General features: G+C 49.0%; 2 protein-coding genes across 4 annotated transcripts in view; one reads left to right on the top strand and one right to left on the bottom strand.

The window, feature by feature from the left end:
• The window catches only part of NIPAL3 (NIPA like domain containing 3), a 39,967-nt gene extending 35,203 nt beyond the window's left edge, over positions 1–4,764 (bottom strand). For 2 of the 3 annotated variants that reach the window (XR_002826574.1, XM_014446485.2), the window contains exons 1-2: positions 4,642–4,756; positions 1,003–1,339 (exon numbers count right to left, since the gene is read on the bottom strand). Coding sequence is in view for 2 of the 3 variants with exons in the window: in XM_014446485.2 (XP_014301971.1) it covers positions 1,003–1,095 (93 nt within the window). In the remaining variant the exon portion in view is untranslated. Of the gene's footprint in view, positions 1–1,002; positions 1,340–4,641 lie in introns of all 3 variants that reach the window. The other variant, XM_006104103.3, reaches the window with a different exon arrangement.
• A 666-nt stretch (positions 4,765–5,430) lies between these two features.
• The window catches only part of STPG1 (sperm tail PG-rich repeat containing 1), a 37,767-nt gene continuing 22,516 nt past the window's right edge, over positions 5,431–20,681 (top strand). Inside the window, exons 1-3 of the mRNA XM_006104107.3 lie at positions 5,431–5,570; positions 9,138–9,265; positions 12,645–12,763. Of these exons, the coding sequence (XP_006104169.1) occupies positions 9,205–9,265; positions 12,645–12,763 (180 nt within the window). The 5' untranslated portion in view covers positions 5,431–5,570; positions 9,138–9,204. The remainder of the gene's footprint in view (positions 5,571–9,137; positions 9,266–12,644; positions 12,764–20,681) is intronic.

Genomic DNA, 20,681 nt, shown 5'->3' on the forward strand with positions numbered 1-20,681 from the left:
CATAACAAAGAAACAGAATTTCCGGAGGGAAGAGGCCCAGAAACCGGGATTTTAAAAAGATTCCCAGGTGATTCTAATGTGCAGCCAACGTTGAGAACCACTGCTCTATATGCTCAGTTGAAATTCCTATTTGCTAAATGGAAGAAACTGAGGCCCAACTCTTCTGGGCTGAGGCACAGCCTCCACTGTCAAGGACTGGCTGCCACACTGCCTCCTGGGTGGCTCAGCCTGTTGGTCCCCCAACAACCAGAATCCATCCCCTGTTGGGTAGGGCGGAGGGCAGGGCTGCAACTCAAGGCAAACTGCTGGCTCTTAACTTGATTTCAGAGAGAGAGAGGGAGAGGGAGAGAGAGAGATAGAAACATCAATGAGAGAATCATTAATCGGCTGCCTCCTGCACGCCCCATACTGGGGATCCAGCCCACAACCCGGGCATGTGCCCTGACTAGGAAATCGAATGGTGACCTCCTGGTTTATAGGTCGATGCTCAACCACTGAGCCAGCGAGTTTTGATATAGAAGCTCAACAGATTATGGGGCAATCATTCCAACAACAGGCTTTGCATCACCCATCAGTGACGTGGGGAAATGCTCCACAAACAAGGTTAACTGAAACAACCAAGATACAAAACCTCCTGCACAATCAGATCCCAGATTTGTAATTCGGGAAAAAGACAGGAAGCAAGTAATGCTGAAGTATGAACCCAGGTGGTGTATGAGTAATGGGATAGGTGATTTTTTTAAAGAAATAAATCTTCGAAGCGTGACTGCATTCCTTTAAAAATATTTCTTTGCCTCCGTATTGTTTTGTATTTGAAGGAGCATTTCTTTTCTTTTGATTATACTTTCTTCCACGTGTGTGGAGTGCCTGCCTGTATCTGCCAGCGATAGGCACGCAGACCCTAAACATCTCCATTAGCCAATGGATGCTGTGCCATGTTATTTTCTTGTTAGAGAAATACACAATTCCAAAACAAAAAACAAACAAAAAAAAAGCTCTTGCCTTGTAGGAGAAGGAACCCTGGCTCCCGGGGTCGGCGCTGCTCGTGGGCGGGAGCTGCTGCAGCTGCAGGGCTGCGCTGTGGGCTCGGTCCATGGTGTCTAAGCGCACATCCCGCGGGCCTGGCTCAGAAGCTGGGCTGCACTACGCGGGACCGGAGCGGGGAGCCATCGTCCCCGGCGGTGTTCATCTCCTCCCACCAGCCATCTCTGTCTCACGCCAAATCCGTCCTTCAAGGCCCTTCTGGCTGATTTATAGCCTTTTCCTCATCTTCACTCAGAGACGTGCAAATTCCTGCAAGCGGACAACCAGGGATGCGTTTCCTGATTCCTGCGGTGCTCTGGGGGTTGGGAATGGGGGGGGGGGGAGGAGGAACATTAAAAATGCATGTACAGTGAAACATTGAGCCCAGCTTTGTTACCTGAGAATACCACTAGGATAAAGAACAAACTGTCATGAGAAGTGAGGTCATTAAAAAAATTGTATCATGCCTTTGGTCCCCTTAATAAAGATATGGCTCATCTATCTCAAAATCATTTTCCTTGGCCCTTAACAATCCCCTTTCCTCTCCCCCTCTGCTTCCTTCCTCCCATCCTAATTTAAGTCCTACTTTTTTCCATAGAATCTTCTAGTAGAATACTGCCTGTGTCTACTTCTCCAGGCCTCAAAAAAATAAATAAATAAATAAAAATAAAAATAAATCCCACTGTCACAAAAGGAACCATCAGGTTCTGACTTAGGAGAGAAAGAATGAGAAAAGTTATCTCCATGGAAAAGGGAAGAACTGGGCTGCCACCTAGGGTCAGAGAGGTAGCACAGGACTGGAGGTGGACGATCTGTGCAACCAGATCACTTTACCTCTAGGCTCAGTTGTCTCATCTGTAAAGTGGGGGTAATAATGTGACTTCAAGTTAAAACCATCAATGGTGGTAATTCCTGTTAACATCACTGGACTGATATTTCCAGTGGGTCTCAAACTTTTCTACCAAATAGAAAAGAAACGGTATGCCCTCGTGTTGTGGGAGTCATGGCCTGAAACCCCCTCCCCGCCCCCTAAATGTTAAGGGTTTCTTTGAGATCCTCTTATATTTAAAAAAATAACACAGATTTGGATTCTACTGTAAAGTCTATGTTTATTTTAATATAAAAATATTTTAGCCGAAACCGGTTTGGCTCAGTGGATAGAGTGTCGGCCTGCGGACTGAAGGGTCCCAGGTTCGATTCCGGTCAAGGGCGTGTACCTGGGTTGCGGGCACATCCCCAGTGGGAGATGTGCAGGAGGCGGCTGATCGATGTTTCTCTCTCATCGATGTTTCTAACTCTCTATCTCTCTCCCTTCCTCTCTGTAAAAAATCAATAAAATATATTTTAAAAAAATATTTTAAATTGCTTTTGATCTGCCAAGTGCTACTGGTTTTACCTTGGGCAAGTAATTTAACTTTTCAGCCAGTTTCCTCTGCTGTAAAATATGGATAATAACCTCCCTACCACAGGGCTGTGGTTAGAATTTGCTGAAATCATGCATGTAATATGGATGCATAGTGAATGGTCAGTGAATGTGAGCTGTTATTAGTATTCATTTTATTCTTTTTTAACTTTAAACTTTTCTTTTAATTATTTCAAACTATAATTCAGCCAGAAAATAAAATAGTAATTTTTCAGGGGGAAATCAACAGGATTGGCATGAAAAATCTTTAATGGAAATGAGTAAATTATGTTATATATATCATTTAAATTCTTTATTGTTTAAAGCGTTACCTATGTCTCCTTTTTCCCCCATTGACCTCTTTCTGGCCACTCCCACCCCCCTTAATTTTATTTGTATTAATTATTTAATTTAGTCCTTTCTTTATTCCATGCACTCATGCAACAGATAGTTATTGAGGGCTTACTATGTGCCAAACAGACTCAGTCTCTGCCATGACTCCAGGCTTCAGAAGGCTGCCTCTTGTCTTTCCTGTGGCTTCCACTTTCCCCTGTTATCTAGCCCTAGACCCAGGAATGCTGGTTCCTGGTGCGAACAGCACAGTCATATGTCATAGGGCTAACGCTGTGACACCAGATGCAGGACTTAGCACAGGGGCAGCCTTGAAGACCATTTGGCCCACGTGTCACTTTATCAAATGGCCTTCAGATGGGGTTATACTTCTATATCCCTATATTACACTCATCAGACAACTTTATAACTGGCATTCCAAAACCAGACCTCCCAGACGGTAAAGCCCTGTGAGTGTCTGTAATCTCGTGAATTCAGAATTATTCAACACTTCGCTTTAATGTGTGTGTGTGTGAAAAGCATTATTGTATTCAATTGACTATCCCTGTTTTACTTTTTAGCACAACAGCCTTAGGAAGAAAGACTGGCCCAGGGCTCTCTCTACCTCTGCAAGACCCTTCGAGGCCTTCACCCTGGAGCTGAAGGGGCACTGGAGCTCAAACTCCCGGAAGATGTTTGCTCAATCCCCTGTTCAGTTGCTTCCTTCCCAGCTGTCGTCCAGAACCTGGCACAGTGACCTCCAGACGGACCTACTGACCGCTCAACAGCCAGGCCTGCGAAGCACCTGCTGCACGGTGCCTGCTTCCCCCTCAGGAGTGGTCCTCAACCGCCACTCCAGAGCTCAACGGATACACCCAGCCCCACCCACAGGATATCCGAGAAAGCAAACGGGCCTTGGGGACGTGCCAACGGGGTGATGGGAACCCAGGCCTGTTAACCTCCTCGAGACCGGCAGGTGGGTTTGCTTTTGCTTTTGTTTGCTGTCATTTAATTTGCTTCTAAGAAGCAGCTTCCCTTTCTGCCTCAGAGGCACTGCTTACAAAAACAGGCTCGCTCTCAGTTGGTAGGAGTTGGGACTAAAAGCGCTGGAAGGGCACTCTGCAAGTTGTCCTTCCTTATAAGACATACATTATTTGTCTAATGACTCTCTTTTCCTGACTTCAGAGCACAAGTAACCGATTCTGTGTTGCCAGCCATCTCCTCATTTTGAGGCCCTCGCAGTCACTGGTGAGCACAGGGCTCCGGCTCAAGAAAGGACAGATAATTCACTAGATGTTTGCTTGCGCTCCACCCCCTCTGCCTTATCTCAATTAATTATTTCACCAACCCACAGAACAGGTTTTATAGATGAGAGAACTGTAGCTCATAGCTGCTAAGGGTAGGGTCTGTATTATAATTTGGCTGTCTGAAAAAAAAGATAAAACACGCCTTTCCCACCAGACCATTCAGCTTCTTGCTGACGAGTGCCAGTTAGACACCAGGCGCGTTTCCTTTCCTGGGCTTTGGCTCACTAAAGGGTTACACCCCCCAGTCGCCTCCCCTTGAGCTGGAAACTACAACTTCCAGCGGGCGGCATAGGTCTAGAATGCTTCCCCTTATTCCACCTGCTCACTCCATTTCACTTCCTGATTTGGTAAAGCCCGTCGTCGCCTTTACTAAGGCGTGCCCGTGCCCCCGTCCTCTCACCTTCGATGCAAAGCTGGAAAAAAAACCCCAAAACATTCTGAGACACTGACAAGGCTGGTGACCGTCAGAAGGACGGGTATTTACACTAGGCGACCTCGGATGATCACAAATGCATTCGCGTTTGCAGAAACGACGGCTGCACTCAAGCCCCCAGTCCCTCCGTCCCAGTCACTACTCACCGGCGGCGTTCCCCTCGGGCCCACCTATCAGGGTTCCTGAGAAATGACTGAGCCGCTGCGCGCAAGCCGGAGGCACAGCCCCCTGAGTCCCTGCCCCGACTCGGTGCTGCCCCGGGCCTGCGGTGTTTTGCTTTCAAAGACCGCAATTTGATTGGCTCGGCTGCCTGCCAGTCATAAGCTGGAAGGCACTTTGCTCAGACGAGTGGCTGTGAGAGAGGGTGGGCGGGACGTTGCCGAATTGGCTGCGCTGCCAGGCTTGGTTGAAGCGTAGGGGGTGAGCCTTGGGGAGGCCACAGCCTGCAGGAGCGTTGCTCTCACCTCGAGCCGGTCCCCCTAGCGGCCACGGGAAGGACCTTGGAACACACCCTGCTCCCCCTCTCCCGCTGTCTTGGGGAGCTCAGGTGACCACTCACCTGCACCTGCGGGACAGGTGGCAGCTCCCGGGCTTTGCTCCTGCCATTCCCCCAAACCCCACGCTCTCACCGCGATCCAAATCCTGCACATCCTTTAAGACCCGGTTTCCCCCCAAAGTTCCAGAGCCATAGATCTGCCTGCCCTCCGTAACACCCGTTGGGTGCATCATATGCCAACCCTCCAGCACGTCCGCAGCTCAGCAACACTTAAGGGCCTCCTGAGCACTGATGTTTCCCTGATGCACATCTGTGCGAATTAACACGAGCATAGAACTCACACCTTTTACGCATTTCGTTTCCGATCCTCACAACAAGCCTCTGAGTGAGACACTGCGCTCATCCCATGTTACCGATGCAGAAAGGACAGTTGGGCAGCGACCTCAGTGATGACCAAAGGGCCAGTTACGGTGGGGATGGCTCGGGAACGCCCGAGAGCGCGTCGGAAACTGGCTGATGTGGGAACGGCCCACGGGCGGCGGGCGCTGCCTCCGGAGGGAAGGGCCGGGACAACATAGGGTAAGATGTTGGATTTCATCCTAAGTTTAAAGGGACGCCGGGGGCGGGTCCTAAGCAGGGGGCCGACAAGGTGACTGACTGTGACTGCTCCGAAGCGTGGAGAGAGGGGCTCGTGGAACCCGAGGCGGGTGCCTTCGTACAATCGCCCATATCAATCTCTTTTTCTTTTGTTATTGTCAACAGGGCTTGGGTGATAGTTCTCTTAGGTTTATTCCTTGAAGTAGGATTTCTGGGTGGACAAGATTGTGAGACTTTTGTCCTATCACAAGAGTTCTGAGGGGTCGCCGAGGTAAGCCGCCATTGGGTTTCCCCACGGGTCCTTCGGGAGGTAGGTAGGATGAAGCCTAAAATTCTGGCAGCTTCCCTGCAGTTTTTAAAGCGTCTCTAACGATTGGCCAATGACTTATCACTCTAAAGAAACAGAGGACACCATTGGCTAGAGTTCCTCACGTGGTCTCCAGACTGTTAGGCCGTGGTTGCCATGGAGACGGAGAAGGTTGGGCCCGGCCAGACTCAGGCCAGGGGGAACCGATGAGGTAGGAGGCAGGTCCTGTTGGGGCCCTGGTCCCAGGGTCCTGGGAGGTGGGCCTGGCGCACCCATGGGACACCCCCCGAGACCCCGCCCTGCTGGGTACCAGGTGATGCCCTGAGGGCGGGAAGAAACCACCGTTGGAGGTAACCGCTCCCTGGATTGTGCCCGCAGAGTCCCCACCTGCAACATGGTGATTGCACCCAGGGCATGCCTGCCCCACGGAGCCTCCTTTCGGGGCCTGGGCAGCTGACTCCCCGCCTCAGCCCTGCGAGCGTGCAGACGTTTGGGGCTGCGGGGCCTGGCAGCTGGTGGGCGGCGGAGAGCAGAATTCTCACCCCAGCTCCTCTGGCCTCCCTCTGCCAACATCTTTCCTGCTCCGAGCCCCACGCCGGCCACCTGTGAAAAGAAAGGGTGGGATTGGAATCTAGTGGTCAGAGCCGGCTGTGACAGCTTTTGACACGTTTTCTCAGCTTATGAAAAATGTCAAGTGGGTTATTTACCTGCGGGTGCTTTGAAAAATGTAAAAAAATAAGACACGCCGTAGCATTATAACTGAATGGATAAAATCTCACACAGTGGAAACTATTCATGCAAATCCCATAAGCAGTATACATGGTTTCGCATATATTGATATACCCTATACAGTAGCATATATGTACATATAAATGCTTAAGATATGTGATAATACTATAACATAAATGATAAAGGTTTTTTAAAACATAGAGATGGCACAATGAAAACATGCCTATCGTAATCATGTGAGGTAAATCTTTATAGAATGCAGCTCTTGAAGGAAAGAGTCGTATTATGAGGACATCTATATACATTATTGCTAACATGTGTTTACCCCTAGGAAACACATTCACTGATTCATTCCACAAATATTTATTGAGTAACTACTATGTGCCAGGAAACAGACTGGGGATTCCATGATGAATATTCTATTGGGGAAGATCATAAAGAAATACACACAAAATAGGATGTTGGGGAGAGAAAAATGCCATGAGAAAAATAAGGCAGGTTCCTGGGCTAATGAAAGGTGGGGTGATGCTTCTTGGGAGTGGTCCAGGGAGTCACCCCTAAGGGCTGAGCAGAGATGCAGATGAATCTGGTGACAGGACCAGGAGATGATGCCCGCTGTAGTGAGGGGAGCAATCCCTGGCAACAAGGAGACATTGCAGAGGCTGGAGAGGTCCCTGTGGGGAAGAGGATTCGTTTGTAGGTAGTGGGATATGACAAATGGGTACATTTAGACATACATATGAAATGTAACTCCCCACCCCCAAAACACCTATTATTAAGTTCACTAGACCTTTCTGTAGTGTCAAATATTTTTTGGCAGGCTGTAGGTCTTTTTGTGCCCAGGTGGCCATCTTCAGTTACTTGAAGAACAGTCATATAGAACAGTGGCTTTCAAACTTTTTGACTGTGACCCATGGTCAGAAATGCAGCACACATAGGAACCTTAACAAAAGACTACAGGCTGTGGCAGTGATGGCGAACCTATGACACGCGTGTGTCAGAGGTGACATGCGAACTCATTTTTTTGGTTGATTTTTCTTTGTTAAATGGCATTCAAATATATAAAATAAATATCAAAAATATAAGTCTTTGTTTTACTATGGTTGCAAAGATCAAAAAATTTCTATATGTGACACGGCACCAGAGTTAAGTTAGGGTTTTTCAAAATGCTGACACGCCGAGCTCAAAAGGTTCGCCGTCACTGGGCTATGGCCTGCACTTTGAAAATCACTATCACCAGTATGGAAGAGAAATGAGACTTATTCTGAGTCCATTTCAAGGGCTAGAATTGGGATGACTGGAGAGAGAGAAAGGGGGGGGGGGCGGTCAGCTTGATACAGATAGGGACTTTCTAGCAGTTAGAATTACCCAACAGTGAACTACCTCAAGAATTTTCAAACTGAGCTCTAGGGAACCTCAGCATTCTGTGACAACTTGAGACAGCCTCAAAGATTAAGGAAATGAAAAGGTAAACCTCAGACTGAGAGCAGATAATTCTAAAACTTATATATGATAAGGGGCTTGTATCCAACATACATTAAGAACATTTACAACTCAACAACAAGATAACCCAATTGTTTAAAAAGGGATGTGAACAGGCACTTTACCAAAGAAGGTAAAGAAATGACAAATAAGCACATGAAAATGTACAAATTAAAGTGACAACGAGATACCACTGTAGGGCCATGAGAATGGCTAAAACTATAAGATTTACCACACAAGTGTTGGTGAGGATGGGTAACAACTGGAACAGACTCCGATACATGCAACACCATGGGAGAATCTCAAAAGCATTGTGGGAAATGAAAAAAGACAGGCTACAAAACAGCACAGACCGTATGATAACACATATATGGCATTCTAGAAAAGGCAGCCATTGTGACAGAAAGCAGAGCAGTGGCTGCCAGACACCAGGCTTGAGAGGGTGTTGACTGCAAAGAAACACAGAAAACTTTTTGGGCTCATGGATATATTTATATCTTTAAAACTAGAGGCCCAGTGCACAAAATTCATGCACAGGTAGGGTCCCGAGAGGCTGCCGACTGCCGGCCGGGGCCTTCCTTCATTCCATGCCGCCCCCTGGTGGTCAGCACATGTCATAGTGAGCAATCGACTTCCCAGCTGGTCGAACTCCCGAGGGAACACTTTGCACATTAGGCTTTTATATATATAGATTGCAGTGGTAGTTCACATAATTGTAAACGTGTCAAAATTTAGAATTGTATACATAGTGACAACGTAGTAACTCCTGAATTATAGTGTATGTAAATGATCTCATGATAAATTTATAAAATTCAAGCCTTTGTTAGTTCTGGAAGCAACATCAACTGTGAATACAGGGCTCCTGCTACAGGCCGTGAGTGCAGTGTGCTTGCGACCTGAGGTCATAGATCCTGGTAAACCTCAGCCTCTACATGTTTCTCAGCCTGTCCTGCCGAGAGAATAGAACTCAATCCATGTAATTAACAGAAATGTGACATGATCCCTACAAATGCTGTATTTTGCTGTTTCAGGTGCTTGGAAGAACCGTAGTCAAGTTTTTCACCAAACAAATGAAACATATCACAGAACTGTGCTAAGATGGCCACTTCGGCACAAAGAGACCTGCAGCCTGCCAGAACATACCTGAAACTCCAGAAAGGTCTGGCGAACTTGATAATGGATGTCTTTGGGGGTGGGGCCTTACAGTTTATAATTATGTCGAAATGTACCCATTTATACTCATAATTATGTTGTATGTCTGCCCACATGTTTACCATTTCCAGAGCTCTTCCTTCCTCTCTGTAGATACAGATTTCCAACTGGTGTCATTTCTCTTCTGCCTGTAGGACTCCCTTTAACATTCCATATTATTCCAGTTTGCTGCTGATGAACTCTTCCCGTTTTCGTATATATTTAAGTCTTTATTTCACTTTTGTTTTTGAAAGGTGTTTTTCTGGGTGCAGGATTTTAGGGTGGCGGTTTTCTTTTCCTTCTCTTACCGTCAAGGTTTTGTTTCTAACAGCAGTCTGCTGTCTCTGTTCTCTTTGTATGTAATGCCTTTTTCCCCCTCTGCCTGATTTAAAATTTTTCTCTTTATCACTTTGTTAAAGCAGTTTGATTATTTTACGTGCCACGGTGTGATTTTATTCATGTTTCATATGCTGAGGTTTTTATTTTCTTGGATCTGGGGGCCTATAGTTTTTATCTGATATGGAAATTTTTCATCTTTTTCTCGAAATAATTTTCTTTTCTCTCTCTCCCCACATCTCTTCTTTGGAGAGTCCAATTACATTTATATGAACTTCCTGGAAGTTGTCACATAGCTCACTGATACTCTGTATTTTTAATCCTTTTTCTCTTTGTGTTGTATTTTGGATAGTTTCTATTTCTATGTCTTCAAGTTTCCTAGTCTTTCTCCTCCCTCCCCCCTGCCCCCACATCCCACAGTGCCTAGTTTACTGTTAATCTCGTGTGTGTGTGTGTGTGTGTGTGTGTGTGTGTGTGTGTTCTCATGGAGCAGCGGTTCTCAACCTGTGGGTCGCGACCCCTTTGGGGGTCGAACGACCCTTTCACAGGGGTCACCTAAGACCATCGGAAAACACATATATAATTACATATTGTTTTTGTGATTAATCACTATGCTTTAATTATGTTCAATTTGTAACAATGAAAATACATCCTGCATATCAGATACTTACATTACGATTCATAACAGTAGCAAAATGACAGTTTATGAAGTAGCAACAAAAATAATTTTATGGTTGGGGGTCACCACAACATGAGGAACTGTATGAAAGGGTCGCGGCATTGGGAAGGTTGAGAACCACTGTCACAGAGGGTTGCTTTGATACACACCATTCTACCACAGCCGGAAGCCAAAGTGTTTGATCTCCTTTTTAGTCAGGGAGAAACCTTTCCTTCCTCCAGGGGAATGTCCATCCTTTTCCTTTTTTTTTTTAAATGCCCCCCCCACCCCGCCCCTTCCTTCGCTGCCTCCTCTGCAAACTCAGTTATTCTAATGACTTAGGCTTTTAGAATCAAAAGCTAGGAAGCCTTGGGTCTGCTGCTTTCTGATTTGCTCTCTAGCTCCCTTAAAGAAAAAATACGTAACCATCCATCTACTTGAATGGGGGAGGGAGGGAGATGGGAGGAGAAGAATAAATCTACCACCATATGTGGGTATTGCCAGATGTTTTCTAGCTGAACATATGCAGTGTTCTGCTTCTTTTACTTGCTTCATCTTCAACCCAGACGAATCAGGCTCGATTGCCCCCTCCCCATCATTTCATTCATTGTTTACTGAGTCTTAACGGTGAGCCAGGCCCAGGAAGAGGGAGCACAGCTTAGAGTTGAAGAGCCTGAGCTCATCAGACAAACTGCTCGAACCTCAGGTGTTGCACTAAGTGTTGCTGTGACTTGCGTGAGTAACGTAGTCTCTCTGAGCCTCACTTTCCTCATCTGTAAAGCTTGTTAGTAATAGTACTTCCTGGGGGGGCCCTGTTGGCATTGGGCTTTCCTCTCTGAAAAATAGTTTTGTTTTTTCAAAAGTTTGGAGGCTAAGAAATGGGCCTTGAAGACAGTTTTCATGCAATCTCGCCCCCGCCCTTCTTTCTTTCTCTTGGCTGTTCTCCCTTTTCAGTTCCCCTCGGAGGGTGAGGGCTCTGATGTTGAGATGACTGGGCTCACTGATGTGGACGTGCAGCAGTCAGGGTGGACACTCCTCCCGCCCCCCTAATTTGGCTTGGATGTCAAGACCGATGGTGCCACACACACCCATCAAGGGGCTGTGGAAAGGTTTAACACTCACATAATGAGGCTCTCGGGGGGAGAGCAGGGCAGGCTTCCTAATCTGGCCCCACAGTGGCTTAGAGCAGGGGAAGGAGTCTGACCTGGGTTTTATTGTGGGGGGGCGGTGGGGCTGCAGTGAGGGCTGGAATGAGGGGCTGCCTTCTAGCCGGTGCCAAGGAGGGAGCACCTGGGCCTTCTCATCAGCTTGCTGGGACCGGGGGCCGAAAAGGAAGAGGGAGGGAGGGAAGGAGGGGTGAGGCTAAAAGCTGTCAGCAGCCAAACACTACAGTCCATTTCTATTCTACTCACTGGACAGAGTTTGTCATCAGTGGGTGTGCGGACGGATGCTGCCCGTGGGATCAGTATCGTGGCCATTCTCCCACGTGCGGGGCGTGGGAGGAGGGAAAGTGGGATTTCTCATATCGTTTATACATCGTGACTCAGGTGTGTAAAATTTTAACCTGATTTCCTTTAAGTGATGCCTTTTTAACCCCCATCTGCTCAAAGCCGAGAGCTGAATGTACCCTGTGCCCTGGGAAGCGAGAGAGCCCGGCTCCGGGACCTCCCTGCCTCTCTGGATCTTCACGGCGCTTTGCCGATGTGCGACTCTGGGCTGGGGACGCGTGATGGTTTCGTGTCCTCCTTCCCTGCCAGCTCTTCCCTCTTCCCTGGGACAATTCATTGCCCCCATGTTACCAAGTCTCTCTAGTTCAGTGGTTCTCAACCTTGGCTGCACATTAGAATCACCTGGGAATCTTTTTAAAATCCTGATTTCTGGGCCTCATGAGACCCACTGCTCTAGTTTAAGAGCTGGAGGGGACGTCCCAATAAGTTACCAAGAGGGAAAGAAAGTAAAGTGGGGAACATTTTTTGTAAAAATGTATTTTTATTGATTTCAGAGGGGAAGGATGAGGGAAAGAGAGAGAGAAACATCAATGATGAGAGAGAATCATTGATTGGCCGCCTCCTGCACAGCCCACACTCGGGATCAAGCCCACAACCAGGGCATGTCCTGACCCAGAATTGAATGGGACCTCCTGGTTCGTAGGTCAACGCTCAACCACTAAACCACTCCGGCCGGGCAAGTGAGGAATATTTTTTTAAAAATCCAGCTTCATGTTTATCTCTTGTCCAAAGGCAAGTTTCTCTTCTATTCCATTTTAGATAAAACGTTAATATACAGCTCTGTGTTTTCTGCATTTGCCAGTTCTTTGCCCTGTGCTAATTTTTGTTTTATTTTTGTTGTTTAGGTTTTACCGCTGCATATCCGACACAATCCTCCATTCCTTACAAATCTCACTGGGCAAAAAATCCAGAACCAGAAAAGAAAGGATTTAATAGCCAAACCAAGAGATTTGATCAGAAAACGGTAATGGCATTCATTGTCTTAGAGATTCTTTACTTTTTAGTCTGGATTTTAGCCTCAAGGGACGGGCAGGCGAGTCTGGCTGGTGCGTCTCTCCCTGTGACCAGTAGAGGGCGGTGCTATCCAAGGAGCCACAGCAGCCTCTCCAGCTGTGCTCTTGATGGTAAGAATCAGCTGAAACAGACTCATGGACAGGCAGAGCCCACCGGTTGGTGGTCGCCAGAGGGCAGGGGGGTTGGGGACTGGGTGAATGAAAGAGGCGACGAAGGGATTAAGAAGTGCAAATTGGCATAGTCCCCAGGATGTAAAGCTCAAGATAGAGAATATAGTCAATAATATTGCGATAACTTTGTATGGTGCCAAGTGAGCGCAAGAAATATCAGGGCAGAGGGCACTTTGTAAAGCACATGACTGTCTGATCACTATGCTGTGCACCTGAAACCAATACAAAATAATATTGTAAGTAAAAAATGTTAAGACCTTAAAAAAAAAAAGAATGAGCTGGAAAGATATTAAATCCAGGGAAAAACAACATGTCCAGATGGTGCTACACTGAACCCAAACATTTTAATAAGAAATGTATTTCAAAAATTATTATAGAAATAGAACATTAAAAATCCCAGGGATGTAAGTAAAAGGTAAAAATCTTTTCCTCTTTCTCCCCCAGCCTCCTTAAAACATGAAAGGGAATAACGAGACTTTCTTTGAATAACAAAAAGGGAAAACAAGTCTAATAAATTTTAAATGACCTTTGTGATGAGGGCCCCCTCATTTTTAATGCTTCTTTTAACAACGTGTTACTGCTGCTCCTGTGTTTCCCTCATTCTCACTCTCTCCCCCAAATATCTGGGTCTCTTTTCCTCTTTGATCTGGGAAGCTCTGCTTGGCACCGAACTAGGGATTTCACCTGCTAAAGGCTCGGGGATCTGACCGGCTCCTCTCTCACCAGCAGGGGGCTCAGACGACTCGCAAACATTTTCAGTTTTCTTTAAAATCTTCATCCCTGCATTCATTTAACCAAGACTTTTAGAATAACATTCTTGGGGAGAATCATCATCTCAGTTACCTTTTGCTGCATTCTAAAAATGTTTCTCATCTTACCACCTTGCCAGGATGGTGGGGAGGGAGTGAGACCTGGCTTCTGAGTGAAGGCAGGTGAGTCAGGAAGGAGTTGAGGGGCTTGGCAAGCCCCTGTGGCCCTTGCCTGTTCTTCTTTGTAAACCAGAATGCCCAACTAGAGAACATTTCAGTTCCTTTCACTTCTGGTTTTTTAGGATCCTAAGAAAGCAAATAATAAAGAATGTAGTATACACACACACACTTATTTGTAATTACTTGCAGTTTTCCCCCAAAGATGATAAATAAGATACTTGCTTAGGAGTTTTCTCTCTTCTCTTTCTAGTTTCTCTGTCTACGATTTAGCTGTCCATCTGTCTCTTTTTTTTGCCTGGTTTCCCATTTGTCAGTTTACAAGAATATATTAGTAAGACATTTGCATCCAGCCTCCAATAAAAATAATAGCAGCCACCATTCACTGATCTCTCCTACGGGTGAAATCATTTTTCGAACACATCTCTAATCCTCAGAACAATGCTAAAGGGAAGGGTTTATTATCTTAACCGAAGAGGAAACCGAGGCTTAGGGACGTTCAATGACCCGCCCAAGGTCAGAGCGCGCAGGGTTTGGCACACAAGAGGCCCTGCATAAATATTTGCTGAATCCATGTTGAAAGAATTAGACCTCAAGCCCAGGTCTAGCTCACGCCAAAGCCTCATGCTCTTGCCACACACGGCACCACGCCTCCCTTTGTGGCCTGCAAAGCCATACATTTGATCTCTGAGAGTCAGAGAGCATGTTTCTGAAAAGGGCTTAGCAAAACAGAGCGAGCTCCGGCCACGGGGAAGATGTCAAGTAATGGGTGCAAGGCTCCATGCTCCGTGACCTAGTGCCGATGACGCAGATACAGGAATGGGGTGGGCTGGCTTTTAAAGTCAGGATCTTACATTACTGTTGGCTTTCAGAAAATTTTCTGCTCAAGGAACCAAGATGACAGCCAGAGCTATAGGCAGCGTCAAGTAGAGAGAGGAATCGCTCAGAAATTTGACTCAGACTTTCCAAGGGTGGTCGCATTGGTTTGACGACGTGAAAACTTCCACCTACTGTTTGAAAGCATTTGGTAACTGAGTGTGGACCTTTGTGGAAAGGGCGAGGAATCCCTAAGTCAGGTCCCCGTGTTCTGCTCGGTTACTAGCTGTGGGCCTCGAGTTCCTTGACTTTTCTGGGCTTCAGTTTTTTTTTCATCTGAAACATAACATTTGGATTATATAATTGCATTAGGCTCTTCAAGCTATAAAAACAGACCAAGAAGTCTGATTCCATGCCCATTGTTCTCATTTGTCCTGAGGGAAGTGGGCATTGAGAAGTTAAGGATCTCATGTAGCATCACCCAATAATTTAGTGAGGCAATCCGAATTAAAAACAGATTTTAAAACCCCAGTGTCTCACCGCCCTTCTTCAAACATTCCTCGCACACGCCCTGTGCCTGATCTCATAACTTGGTTGTGGCCTCGAATGAATTCTGTGACCCACTTAGCACATCTCACACGGTGCCCTTTGGAACGTGCGCGCACCTAATCGTCTCACTTGGTCAGAAACGCCAAGGCCTCGTTGCCCGGCTCCCATTCCCCTAAGAATCTGACTGCCGGGTGCTAGGAACCCTTCCCAGAGCTCGGTCCTGGACCGGCAGTGCTGCTGCTAGGAACGAGGCCTGCTTCTCCGAACTCGGACAGCTGTTTGCAGATGTGCTGGGACTCTCGTGCATGCGAGGCATGCCTGGTCTGGGGCCGGGCATAGCCCAGTGGCTCGATGGGCATTTTCTCCCCCCACCTCCTCTGTCTGTCCCCGTTTCACCCTGGACTGTGGTTACTGTTTGCCAAGCTGTGTAACACTAGACACTCACTCACTGTCTCTGCATCTTCGTTTCCTCATCTTCAAACTCAGGATGTGACCATAGGTGGGCCTTTCCAGGGATCACAGTTCTGTGGTTCTACACCCGATGGATCCCTCCAGGCGCAAATAAATGAAGAGTGGTAGGGCTCGGGCACCACGGGCTCCGGACGGGCACAATTTAACAGCACATGTTACTTTCAGACACGGCCTGACAGCAAACCTACCCTCTCAGGTGGTAAGCAGGCCAGTGTTTAATTTGTGGCGAAGTTAACGCTGTTCACTTATTAACCTGAGAAGGCACTGGGCCAGGGGTACTTTACACAGCAGGGATGCTTCAATGAAAAGAAGCTCCGTGTGCATGGACGCCCACGGTCAAGGGCATAATTGCCCCCAAGGGTGCAGTCAGCTGCATGTTGGAACCCTCTGCCCGACCCTCCTGCTCTGGAAGCCGGGCTTCTCTGAGCGCCCCTCAGTCACAGCGCCCCTCCCCGCGGGTCTGCAGGGCCCAGGCCCGGAGATAGCAGCACTGGCTGGCACTGACAGGGTGCCAGGCGCCCCTCGAAGACCTTGGCATTCATCAATCCACTTAATCCCCACAATAGCCTGTGAGCCAAGTCCCATCATTATTCCCACTGTTCAGATAACGACCCTGAGACACAGAGAGGGGTAAGGAACGTGCAGCCAGGGTCAGGCCGAGCGAGGACAAACCCAGGCAGCAGCTCCTGGTTCCCAGACACCGTACCCCAGCCTCTCCCCTGGGCGCAGGCAAGCACGCCCTCCTCTGGACGCCCAGAGCCAGTCGTAGGCCCCTGGCCTCCTCCCCTGGGCCTGGCGGGGATGGGTGTGCACCTCTTCTCTCCGCCTGCCTGGCAACTGCTGGGGTGGCAGCCATCTCTGTCCTTCCCAGACCCGGGGCCCTCGAGAGTGGATTGAATGAAGGACCCCCATTCATGCGCCTGCATTTCCCACGAGTCACAGGCTCACGTCCCACCCACTTCGCCGGGTCTCCTTCCCACTCCTGGGCCTTGTGCGCTGCTTGCTGGTTGTGCCTGTAACCTCGCACCTTAGCCCGGGCCCAGGAGGTTTCAGTATATGTTTGTGGGATTGACGTTTTGCCCACGTTCCACTCGGGGTTTCAAGGGACTGCTAACGGGCTGATGCCAGACCTAAGGACATGAAGGAGCATGGTGTTCTCAGAGACGATGAGAATGTGCGTCCACTTCTCTGGTCTGTTTCCAGCGTAGCCAGGCCAGCGATGGGCAGAGACCTGGTCCCTGTTTCCATCACAGGTGACCAGTGTCCCACCTGCCCTCCCCCTCCCCCACCCAACACACACACACCTGCCCTTCACCTGGTGACGAGACACACTCCCCTCAAGAGAACTCGCCCTGGTTTTCCTGAGTGGGTGCTCCCTTCGGGCTCTCAGGGCTCTTTCATTCATGAGGTCCTCCCCGGTTCTGAGCGGGGAAAAGTGGCATTTTCTTGTTTGAAATGCGCTGGCTGCTGCTCCCTTTCCTCCTGTGATTAGAGGGGTGGAAACTTTGATGGCACGTGTAAGTGTATGGAGCGGGGGGTGGGGGGGACACGGGAGGGGAGGAAACAGGAGGGAGGAAGGCATCTTATAAGGGGCAAATCTCAGTCGTAGACACTTTGAACGGAAGGGTTCAGTGGATGGACGTGTTGTCCGAGACCCTAAGACTAGAGGCTTTTGTGAAAGGAACTGGTTCCCTCGGGAACCCCAAATTCTTGTGTGGCTTTGCCACTGGATTAGCCACAGGACAGGGCTCTGTTTCCACCCCAGGCATGTCCTCCTCCTGTTGTGTGCCGCTCGCCATTGGCAAACTCCTGGTTTCATTCATCGTGTGCCCTCCCCAGACAGCAGGAGCCGCCCCAGAACCGACAAAAGCGGGGGGGGGGGGGCATCTTAAAGAGTCAGAGGCAGTTCCGAGCGGCCTTTAGCCAGGGATCCCACAGACCACATTTTCCACACCGGGAAACGGTTCGGCAGACATGGATTTGACAAACCTAAACTTATCAGCTGGACAGGATCTGTGAAGCCAGGACCAGCAAATCCAGGCTGTGTGCAGGTGTCTGGCTCCAGGCTGTGGGACATTAGGCCTCCATGACCTCGGAAGCTCTCTGGGGTGAGGAGGTAAATGCCTGCCCCCCCCTCACCCCCCCAAACCTGACCTAAAGTCAAGTGAATGTGGGTCTGTGTCCCGCCCTTGGCACATGCAGAGGCTGCCCATTTGGGACTTTAATCCTTCAAATGGGCTCTCCAAGTGCATTTCGACCAGATGTCACCCAGGGGTGTATTCGGTGGGGGTTGGGAACCCATCAGCCTGTCATCCGTGCTCAGTCCCCCTCTGCTCAGAACCCCCTCCTGGTTCCTTGACCCTGTCATGGGCTGTGCAGAGGGTGGTGATGACGATGACAATGGCTGCACAGGCGGCAGGGCTGTCACCTCTCCACATGCTCACTCTGATTGTCACACTGGGAGGCGGGCACAGGAGAGACAGGAACAGCCCCTGGCACTGTGCTCCCAGCAGGACACTCAGCAGGCCGTCAGCATTGCTCAGAGGAAGAGTTCTCCCTGCTCTCTCCCCACCCACTTTTGTTTTGTTTGCTTGTTTGGTTTTATCCTCTGGGGTAATCTTGGCCAAGAAACCCGGGGGTGGCTAAGTTCACCCCAGTGGCAAGTTGAATTCCTGCTCTCTGTGTTGTGCTCAGAGAGGCCTCGACTCATCAAAGTCACGCAACGTTAGTCACACGAGCTGTCATCCCAGAGGTGAAAGGTGGATTTCTGTTGCCCTCCCAGCGAGCCGCCCACCACCTCCAGCAGTTGCAGGAGAAGGCGTGAATTCTCTGCAGCCGGACGTTCCCCTTCAGGGAGCTTCATGGGTGCCACACGAAGGTAGCAGGTGGTGTGCTGGTAAACCCGCTCTCCCCTCCACCTAGAAAAGCTCTGATGTATAGCATTTGCCCCTTTCTGTGGTGTAAATACTCCCATTTCTGAATTGTTAACAGTCGCTCTCCCAGGCCGCCACTGGCCAGCTCCAGCATACCGCTGCCTGGAGGGCTCATCTTGGACATTCACTGAGAGCAAACAGGCTACACTTTCCCCTCCAGGCTAAGGGGACACTCCTGTTCCCGTTGACCTGGATCCAAACATGATTAAGGTCCAGGAGGGGTGGCCAGATCTAGCAAATAAAAGTATAGGATTCCTAGTTAATTTAGAATTTCCAATAAATAACAACTATTTTAATACAAGTATGTCTCAAATAGTGCATGGGACATACTTCTACTAAAATAGCTTTGTTGTTTACCTGAAATGCAGATTTAACTGGGCAGCCTTGCAGGTCTGGTGTTTTCTCTGGCAACCCCAGCTCCTCAGACACACACAGGTGCCCAGGAAGTTCCTGTGGGCTGATGGCCGTGTTGAGAGCGTGGCCGTAGACGGGACGTAGAAGCGTGTGTCTTCACTGTTCACCCTTTAAACCTAGAAGAGTCACAGGCACGTTTCCCGCTCAGCTTTCCCTTGGTTCGGGGACTTTGAAAGCTAAAAGGCACAGGAAGAGATTTAGCCCAACGTCTTTGATGTACAAATGAGGAATTTACTGGTAGGTTTAGGGAGGCGGCTGGCTCCTAGTGGGAGCACTGGGAACAAGAATTCCTGATTCATAATCCAGTGGCGTTTTTTTTTCTTTATCCTACACACTTAGTGGTGAAGAGTAGACTCTGTCCTCAGACTGCCTGGGTTCAGATTCTGGCCCTGACAGTCCTGGCTCTGTGACCTTGGCCCTGTCCTCTCATCTTTCAAACGTGAAAAGCTCAGAACAGTGGCCGGCACAGTGCCCACTCAACAAATAAATGCTGGCCCTGTGCACAGCCCCCTAGAAAAGCTCTTCCACCCTCGTGGTGTTGCTCTGTGGTTAGCACCTCAGGCTGCGCCCCAAAGGGTAGCAGATTTGATTCCTGGTCAAGGGCATGTACTTCAGTTGCAGGCTTGATCCCCAGCCCCAATCGGTGCACGTGTGGGAGACAACCAATCTATGTTTCTCTGTCTCTCTCCCCCTTCCACTCTCTCTAAAAAAAAGAAAAAAAATCAATGGAAAAATATCCTTGGGTGGGATTTACAAAAAGAAACAGCTCTCCCTTGTTTCCCTGCAGCCCCTCGATCTGCGCCCACAGGCCAGGCTTCTCCTGACCGTGGCCCGGGGTGCTCGTGCACCTGGTTGAGCTGCATCTCTCGTGGCCAGCCTCACTCTCCCTGGCAGTCAGCCCCTCCCGTCCACCAGCGATCGTCACCTCCTCCAAAGCAGGAATCAGCGCCCTGGCCCCCACCCGCAAGGCTCAAAGGAGCCTCTGCATTTGAAATCCGGCCCAGAAGGACCTGTTCGTAGCACTGGTGACCCCGCCTTTACATTAAACCATAATCACGCACTGCTCTTCAAGGCCCCGATGGTACCGCCAGCTTTCTTTCTGCCCCAAGGAAGGCGGTAGGGATGGTGGAGACAGATGAACCTGGGGCAGAGGCTGGAGAGAGCTGGCTCTGGAGCCATCATTGCGTAGCTGTGGGCTCAGTGTCTCTGGGCCTCACTTTCCTTAAAAGGGACCGGATAATACCCCACTGCCAAGGACTGGTGTGCACCATACGCTTAGCCCCAGATTCAGGTACTGCCACTCACAGCGGTGGGACCTCGGGCAAATTCATCTCCACCTGCCTCAGGGTCTCCATCCTCTAAACCAGGGCAGGACTCCCTCCCGCGCTGGGGGAGTAAACGAGACAGCCTTTGAGAAGCTCCTGGCACCGAGTAGGCACCCAGGAAGGCATCCTTATCATTTCATGCCACTTGCTCGGCCAGCTTCTGTCAGCATATACTTCCCCTGGTAACCAGCACGGGAAGCGAGAAGAAAGCCCAGTTAGCAGCTGCAGCAGAAATAGGCTTAGAAATCAAACTCTTGCGCACTC

This window comes from Myotis lucifugus, unplaced genomic scaffold, assembly GCF_000147115.1.
Source record: "Myotis lucifugus unplaced genomic scaffold, Myoluc2.0 scaffold_541, whole genome shotgun sequence".
Classification (NCBI taxonomy): Eukaryota; Metazoa; Chordata; class Mammalia; order Chiroptera; family Vespertilionidae; genus Myotis; species Myotis lucifugus.